The sequence below is a fragment of the Hylobates moloch genome, unplaced genomic scaffold (genome assembly GCF_009828535.3).
Source record: "Hylobates moloch isolate HMO894 unplaced genomic scaffold, HMol_V3 SCAFFOLD_11, whole genome shotgun sequence".
In the NCBI taxonomy this organism is placed as follows: Eukaryota; Metazoa; Chordata; class Mammalia; order Primates; family Hylobatidae; genus Hylobates; species Hylobates moloch.
In genome coordinates, this window is record NW_026652286.1 from 96,415,308 (window position 1) to 96,423,903 (window position 8,596).

An 8,596-nucleotide genomic window follows, 5' to 3' on the forward strand; every position below is an offset into this window, starting at 1 on the left:
GAGACCAGCCTGGCCAACATGGCGAAACCCTGTCTCTACTCAAAATATAAAAATTAGCCAGGCATGGTGGCACACGTCTGTAATCCCAGCTACTTGGGAGGCTAAGGCGGGAGAATTGCTTGAACCTGGGAGGCGGAGGTTTCAGTGAGCTGAGATAGCGCCACTGCACTCCAGCCTGGGCAACAGAGCGAGACTTCATCTCAAAAAAAAAAAAAAAAAAAAGGGGAAAGAATCTTAATGCAGCTATCAGGACCCAGTTGGATGTGTTTAGCTTTGTCATCACACTTAAGGAGGGCATTTTTTTTTTAAACCAAAAGGGGACAAAAAGCTTAGTGAGGAGTTTAGAAGCCCTACCCTTTCAAGAAGGGTTGATGGAATTGAAGACAAACCCAGGAGAAGGGAACAGGAGGGTGAGGAGAACAGGGTGGCCTTCAGACACCCAGGCCAACAGGTGTCAAGGGTTAGACTTACTGGAAAACTCCAGAGTGCTGAACTTGGGCTAGAAGTTTAAGAAAGTAATTTTTCTTCATCATCAAATGCAAACAACTTGTGGCTAATGCTGTCCAGCAATGGAACAGGCTACTGTAGAGAACTGAGATTCCACCATTGAAAGTGTTCAAGGGGTAACTAGATGATGATGGATAAAGAACCTATAGATTAAATTGGGGCAGTTGGACTGGATGACCCAGGGGTCTCTTCCAACTCTAGAATTCTATTTCAGAATGGGGCCCGTTAACTTGGGGGTCAGGGCTGTCAGATCTATAGCCTAGTGGACTCTACCCTACAAGTATTAAGAGAGTTGTTTTGTTTCAATCCCTTTAAAAGTAACTTTTAAAATAACAGAATGGCCCCCTCCTCTGTCTTGAGCAGAAGATATAAATGAACCAGAGAGAAGAAAGTGGTAGATTAAGCAGAGAGACCAGACTTTCCCCAAATCCGTAACCATTTACCCCAGAAATGTTGTCTTATGTTGTAACACAGCAGTTTACCCAGAGACAGTATGTAAATATGTGAATATTTAAATATGTGGTGGTATGATGGGCCATTTTACAATTCTCCTGCCAGGCTCCATTCTAGTCTCCCATTTAGACTGCAGTCTATGACCTGAAAATGTTAATTTGCTGATATGGATACCAACTAGGAACCCACTCAGTTCTGTGCATGGTGCCCCTGGGTGCACAAGAGAAGGATTAGACACAGTTCCAGTCCTAGCAAACATGAAACCAAGCAACGAAAGATGACTGCAGTCCAGAGCCCGAGTGTGCTGTGTGAGAGACCATGAAGGAGGGGGATGACTGGGAGCTGGAGAAAGTTTGGATTTGTTCTGAGCCTTAGCAGATGGGTGAGATTGGAATAGGCAAGAGCACAAAGATTCCCGGGCGAGGGGAACAATGTGGCTCAATGTACAAAGAGAGGCTTGTGGTATATTAAGGATCATCAGGGAAACCAGACGAAACAAGTAGATCAAGTCAGTGACAGCCTGAGAGGCTCTTGGTAGCAGTTGAACACTTCGTGAGAGTTCTTGATTCAGCACTGAGCCCCAGTAAGCCCTACCCAAGGACTTCCCCGTGCTGGATTGTCTGTCTCCTTTCTTTCTTTCTTTTTTCCTCTCTTTTTTTCTTTCCTTTCTCTCTCCCTCTCCCTTTCCCTCTCTGTCTCTCTTTTTTTTTAAAGGCAGGGTCTTGCTCTGTTGCCCAGGCTGGAGTGCAGTGGTGTAGTCGTAGTTCACTGCAGTTGCAAGCTCCCAGGTTCAAACCATCCTCCCACCCCAGCCTCCTGAGTAGTTAGGACTCCAGGTGCATATCACAAGGCCTGGCTATAATTTTTAAACTTTTTATAGAGATGGGGTCTCTCTATGTTGCCCAGGTTGGTCAGAAACTCCTGGCCTCAACTGATCCTCCCACCTCTGCCTCCCAAAGTGCTGGGATTACAGGTGTGAGTCACTGCGTCCAGCCTGACTGTCCCCTTTCTGTCTGAAACAGTGTGCACTGAGAACCACCCTTGCTTTAGGTGCCCGACTCTTTTCAGCCCCATGGTGTGTTTGGAGGCCTGCCCTCAGCGGGTGTGGGGGGAGGGCTGCTCGGTGGAGAATCCCACTGAAAGCGCAGACCCAGGCCTGGGGTGGGGTTTTCTGTCTTGCAGATGAAGGACTCGCTCATCAACCTTCAGAACGGCATCAGGTCCCGCGACTACACGTCGGAAAGTGAAGAAAAGAGGAATCGCTATCATTGACAAGGCAGGAACAGGGTGGCTGCAAGAGGCCTGTGCAATACATGTACATAGACCGTATAAATATATATATATAAATATATATACATACAGAATATAAATATATATATTATATACAGATTTTAAAAAAGAGATAATGCCTATGTACCAGGGAGAAGGAGCGGGCCCTCCCGCCCCCTGTGCTGGCCGGAGCAGCGTTTTCCTATGGTGGAGCAGCTGAGGAGGGCAGGAACCGCCTCTCAGCACCGACCTCCCCTGATCTCCCTCCTCCCACCCTCTGTTCCCCACCCCTTCCCTTGCTGGCCATTCTTGGCTTTTAGAAGGGAAATGTTGAGCCAGAGTTATGCCTGTGAAGACCCTAGGGTCTCAAAAAGAAGTCTCAAGACGGCATTGCTTAAGGTGCTTCGTTCCCTAATCCCCTTTTGATTTGTTTCCAAAATAAAAGAGAATCTTTTCTTCCCTACCCCAGGCTTCCCCAGGCATTCTCTTGGGAACACAGAAATATCAAGGGAGCCCAGTCTAAACTCTTAGGGTTGGCCACCCACTTGTTCTGGACCGTACTGAGCGTCAGATGGAGAGGATGCCTGGAAAGCTGCATTGTGGGGTGGCAGCCTCCCGAGACTCGTGTTCTGAAGCATAATCTCCTCCATCACCCCTGCACCTTCCTCCGACCTGTGTAGGGTGTGGACCCAGTAAGGGCTGGGAATTTCTTACTTTCCCACCCGCTTTCTCTCTGGTCTTCTCCCAGGCTGGATCTGGGCGAAGTGTCACTTTTTAGTGCCTAAAGTCCTATTGTTTCTCTGTGCCCTAAGAGCACATTGTTTATTAGCCAGGGTGGAGCATTTTCGACCTTATTAAACCTCTTTTAGTGCTTCTAAGCAAGTCAGGTCTGTGGCTCTGAGGCCTTCACTTAGAGCTGTCAGTGTGATTTCCAGGATGAGTCAGGGTGTGCTGGGCCCTCCAGGATTTGAGAGAAGGAGAGAAGGCCCTCGCCACATCCGGGGTGCAGGGTCTACCCACAGAACACTGTGAGTGGTGAGCACCAAGATGGGTTGCCGGCATCATTTGCTCTTAGAACGAACCAACATTAGCCGATGGAGACAATTGTCTGAGACAGTTTGCACATAGAAAAAGCATCTAGGCCAGTGGAGGGAAGGATTTGGCAAAGGTGCATGTGTTTGGGCAGGAAGAGGCCAAGTGAAATATGCCCTAAGGGAGCCATTCCAAATCCTGAGTTTCTCAGACTTGGGAATGGGGGTTCTGGCGGGGGATGGAGTACAAATCCTGCTCTGGTCTCTGGCCCCACAGAGGTGTAAGATCATTAAGGAGTAGAAGGCACTAGCTTCAAAGAGTGAGACATTCAGGGCCTTTTCAGCATTGGCCCACTAGCACCATGCATTTATCTGAATTCACGGCGCCCTCTGGGCACATTCATCATCCCTCATACACTAACTACTGTTTCTTCATGTAATGACCAAAAGAGTCCCACCAGCTCCAGGCAGAGCTTGTGGAGATTCATGAAAGAGTCACAGCCAATTTGGCACGCAGAGCTCTTCAGTCTTGCTTGTTCTTCTCCTGGGCTTCTTGACGCAGGGGCAGAAGGAACCCCAGATGTCCCCGAACATCAGCCCAAAAGACAGAAGATTTTAACACTCATCTACCCCAAAGATAAAGTTGCATTTTTCTCTTAGAATGGCCTTTAATTCCCTGTGGCAATGACAGTTTTTGACTTTTCTATGTGAGAATAAGGCCTTGGTATTTCCCTAAGGGCAGGATCAGAAAACAGGAAGGTCCATGCCCAGGTCATCCTCCAAGGGAGGAGGGTGAGGAGGCTCTAGGTCGTCAGCTAGAGTGGATATTCCTCCCCTAGAAGAGGAGATGGGAGGAAATGCAGTTTCACGTAATCCCTGTGAAGAGTGCCTATGCCCACAGCCCAGTGGGTCCTTGTTCAGTTCTTGTCCAGGACTTTGGGTGAGGGACACTGGTAGGGATCAAGGCTCATGGGCTCTGAGCCAAAGAAGGAGGCATGGTGCAGACTGCTGGAAATCTCCCCCTTGGCACAGCCAGAAGCCAAAACTATTCCCAGAAAGTTTTGAATGCAAAAACTGTAGATTCCTGAATTTATTCCATACATAATTATTTCCTTAAGTTATTTAATTATTAAAGGTGCCATGGTGGGACCTTTGGGATGACTTAAAAAGGGTTCTTTGTTGGGAGTCAAGTGACAGAGCAGACCTGGCTGCAGGGAGTTGTTCTGCTTCTGCTTTACCTCTCAGGACCATTCCCAGGAGGAAAAGGTGGCAGAGAGGGTAGTACTGAGTATGTCAGAAGAACCTTCCTGGTTTTTTAGCGATTTGAACCCACTAGACAATGTGTGCACATAGGGAATGTCCTTTAAGAATCATGGATCTCTTGTAGGCTCTCTGTGTTACAATAATTTTTTGACTATCATACCAGGAGAAAACCAACAACTCTATTCATTCCCAGACAAAATCTCTTCCCCCTCAGTCAATAGCTTATGAAAGAGATCTTAACTCGCCCTTGCAGATAAGTCTGGGAGTGAAACAAATAAATAGCATTGTATTCCTGGCCATTTGCCTGGCTAGTTGCTGTCTACAAGGGAGCATCAAAACATCACTACTTCTTATGTAACTTCTTCCAGCCAGTGCTTTTTTTGTTTGTTTTAGTTTACTAGGGACACACAGGAGTCTTTCTGTAATGACTTATGTGGTAAAATGTTTGAGAGTTTGCACTCAATTTTAAAGCATTTGCAGTTTCTAACAAGGTGAAGAACAGCTATAGGATCTAAAGTTCCATTACAGCTTACTGTGAAAGAATTGACAAGACTGGCCTCAGACAAGCTAATCATGGGGGCAACTCTCTCCCTTCCTCATCCACCTCTTTGGGGACAAGAGGATTACATCTCAGGCCAGCAAGAGCAGCTGCTTGAAGCTCTGTATAAGAGCACTGCACTGATGGTTTGGAGACCTGGGCCTGGGTCCTGACTTTTCCATTGACTAAGCTCTGTGGCCTTGGGCAAGTCATTCCGCCTCTCTGAGCATCAGTATCCTCCTGTCACAGGAGGGAGTTGTGCTAGATCATCTTTAAGGTAGGTTCTAGCTTTGACATCATCTTGGGGGTTAGGCCAGAGGCTGGGAAGACAGGATGGACTTTCTCAGTTGCTCTGCCAGGAGGGAACAAGCCCAGAGGCTGAAGCTTCCCAGTATTTAGAGGTGTGGTAGGGCAGTGTCTGCATTCCCAGGAGACCTAGGGTGGCTAAAATTTATTCTTTAGGTGGCTAGGAGGGCTAGGGAGGCCCAGTGGAAGAGAGAGAGAGAGAGACAGACAGATCGAGCTGATGTATTATTGCTCAGTATTCACCTAGAAGGGTTTCTTCCTTCCTTGGCCTAGTTTGTGAAGAGATCTTCCTTTGGACTTTCTCTAAGTTGGGAGAAGAACATTCTTTTCAATGGAGCTCATCTTCTATCTCTAGGCGCTGTGAAGCCTTTCATCTGTCCATCCTTCCTCCTTATTGGTAGAAGAAACAGTGGAGAGTAGTCACTTCTGGTTCTAGCACTTCTCTTTTGTTTAGATAGGGTTTGGATTTAGTATGAAGCTTTGGCTAAAACCCTTGGGTTTGCCTTAGAGCACTGACACTAAGAACCTGGAATGACATGAGGAGGACAAAGACAGCTCAAGAGGAATGCTTTGTGAGAAGTAGATTCTCTCCCTGCTCCCCACCCAAACTTGAACTATACCTATTACATTTCCAGGCAGCATCCCTAGGATGAGGTCCTGGAGAAAAGACTAGGGGAAGTATCTTTCTGGATGCTTGTGGTCCCAGAAGGGTACTTTCTGTGCCATACCATGCCACTTCTTTAAGCTTTGCAGGGCAGCCAAAGCCAGCCCTTTTCTCTTACTGCCCCCAGGAGAAATAGCACTCTTCTTCTTTCCCCCAGATGGCAGGGCTCTGGTCTCCCTACACCTCATACCCTGCCTGCCTCCTCCAGGAGGAATCTCCGGGGCCCCTTTCTGACTCTCCCCACCCTCACCACTTGTCTCTAGGCTATGAGACAATCATCCCATTCACCACTTGACATCCTTGACTTTCATTCCCCCAACCTCCAGCAGGCTGGCCCCAATCCCCTTCACCTCTGTGTTTTCTTCCAGAAGATGCATTTTGGGTCTGAGAGGAGCATTTTCCTGGAAGGCCATCTTTTAAGGCCCCTGCTTGCTGTCATAGTGCGGAGCAGGAATTTGCACACTGTTTAGAGAGCTCCCTTCCCACCTCTCTGCCCAGCCTTGTTACCTCACTTCTGCTCTGGCCATGGCTGTGAAGGGTCCAGCCAGCTCCCTGTTTTGATGTTCTGTGCAATGGCTCCGGGGTCTTGTGACTGGAGATCCTCAGCAGGCCCTGGAGCTGGGACTGGAGTCTTGGCAGCTGATGAGCAGCACCTTGCTGGCCAGGAGGAGCTGATGCTGGACGATCTCCCCAACATCTGAAGGCTTAAAGAACATCGTCATTCTTCAGCCCTCCTTGCTTCTCTCAATACAATAAGACATTGCATAAGCAAAAGGGTGGCCTCTGCTCCAGGCAAGGCAGCTGGCTCTGTCTGGGGCGTCGGCCTGGGGCTTGGGTGCCACGTGCTGAGATTGCATAGTCAAAACAGCCATTTTTGCCAACAATAGCTTGTGGCTCCTCACATTTCCTACCCTGCACTCAAGGGCCAGACCACTCTCTGCATGGACCAGACCATCTTCCCAAACCCATGGTGCTTTTTCCTCAACTCAACCTAGACTTCAAGGTGAGGAGGGATGGGTCAGAGGCCATAGTGGCCCCTGGATAATCCTGACATGGGGTGGAGTGGGGTGAGGCAGAGGGAGCAGCCCCAACACCTGCACTGGGCCATCTATGGGAAAGAACACGGGTCGAGTGCAGTCGAGTTGTCTGGCCACCTGTATTTGGATCTATAACTGTACTTTGCCTGGCGCTGTGCGCAAGGTCAGAAAACTTACTGCTAGTACCTAGAAACACACAAGGCTGCCCAGCCAAATCTTAATGTAAAGTAGCTAGAGCCATGGAAGTACAGTATGAATTAAAAAGAAAAAAGTATTGAACTACAATAATAAATGGTGTGCGTGTTTATTGCTTGATTTATGAATGCTCGTCACCTCAGATGTTTCTGGTCTTCCCAAGTAGGCTCACAGCAAGTCCTGAAGGCATGTGTTTGTAGGCACGCTTGTACACACACACACACACACACACACACACACACGCAGCCATCCACCTTCTCACAGGAGGGAGGGAGGCCGCCTGATCAACTGGAATGGATAAGTTTTGGAGTCAGACCTGAGTACAAAGTACAGCATCACTGTTTACCAACTGTGTGGCCTTACGCCCCATCTGTCACTCCAAGCCTCAGTGTTTCAGAGAGAATACATTTAAAAAACACATCGTTCTTAGTATGAAAGCTGGTATTACACTAAAATATTTTGTTTTGAGACGGTCTCACTGTCACCCAGGCTGGAGGTAGTGGTGCATTCACGGCCCACTGCAGCCTTGATCTCCTGAGTTCAAGTGTTCCTTCCACCTCAGCCTCCTGAGTAGTTGGGCCTACAGGCACACACCACCATGCCAGGCTATATATTTTTTTTAGAGATGAGGTCTCACTATGTTGCTCAGGCTTGTCTCAGACTCCTGGCCTCAAGTGATCCTCCTGCCTCAGCTTACCAAAGCATTGGGATGATTTTTAACCTTTTTTTTTTTTTTTTGAGACAGAGTTTCACTCTTGTTGCCCAGGCTGGAGTGCAATGGCGTGATCTCAGCTCACCGCAACCTCTGCCTTCCAGGTTCAAGCAATTCTCCTGCCTCAGCCTCCCGAGTAGCTGGGACTACAGGTGCCTGCCACCATGCCTGGCTAATTTTTGTATTTTTAGTAGAGCTGGGGTTTCATCACGTTGGCCAGGCTGGTCTTGAACTCCCGACCTCAGGTGATCCCCCTGCCTCAGCCTTCCAAAGTGCTGGGATTACAGGTGTGAGCCACCGCGCCCGGCCGATGTTTAATCTCATGATGAGTAGTACTGTTGTTGCAGGAGACTGTGGTGGACTGTGAATCCCGATGGTGGTTACTTGTAGAACTTTTCCCTCTTCGGGCCTTAACACTTCCAGGAAGATGAATGTTGAGAGCCTGCTCCACCTTCTTCTTTTATGTTACCTGAACTGGTGGAGCCGAGAGCCAGATTGGCTCCTCCCTTCATTAGGTCAGCCTTGCAGGGAGCTCCTCGCTACATGGTTAGGAAACTTGTTCGATGTCAGGCAAGAACATAAGTGACTCTTGTATTCCTTTGTATTGGGGTAGAGGAGGAA

At 48.3% G+C, this 8,596-nt stretch overlaps 1 protein-coding gene across 6 annotated transcripts in view; it reads left to right on the forward strand.

The window, feature by feature from the left end:
- Positions 1 to 7,942, forward strand: part of GRAMD1B (GRAM domain containing 1B) — a 274,598-nt gene extending 266,656 nt beyond the window's left edge. For 3 of the 6 annotated variants that reach the window (XM_058446835.1, XM_058446834.1, XM_058446829.1), the window contains one exon: positions 2,143 to 7,939. In XM_058446835.1, coding sequence (XP_058302818.1) covers positions 2,143 to 2,232 — 90 coding nt within the window. In that variant the 3' untranslated portion in view covers positions 2,233 to 7,939. Of the gene's footprint in view, positions 1 to 2,142 lie in introns of all 6 variants that reach the window. The other 3 variants (XM_058446825.1, XM_032167755.2, XM_032167760.2) reach the window with 3 other exon arrangements.
- The last annotated feature ends 654 nt before the right edge of the window (positions 7,943 to 8,596 follow it).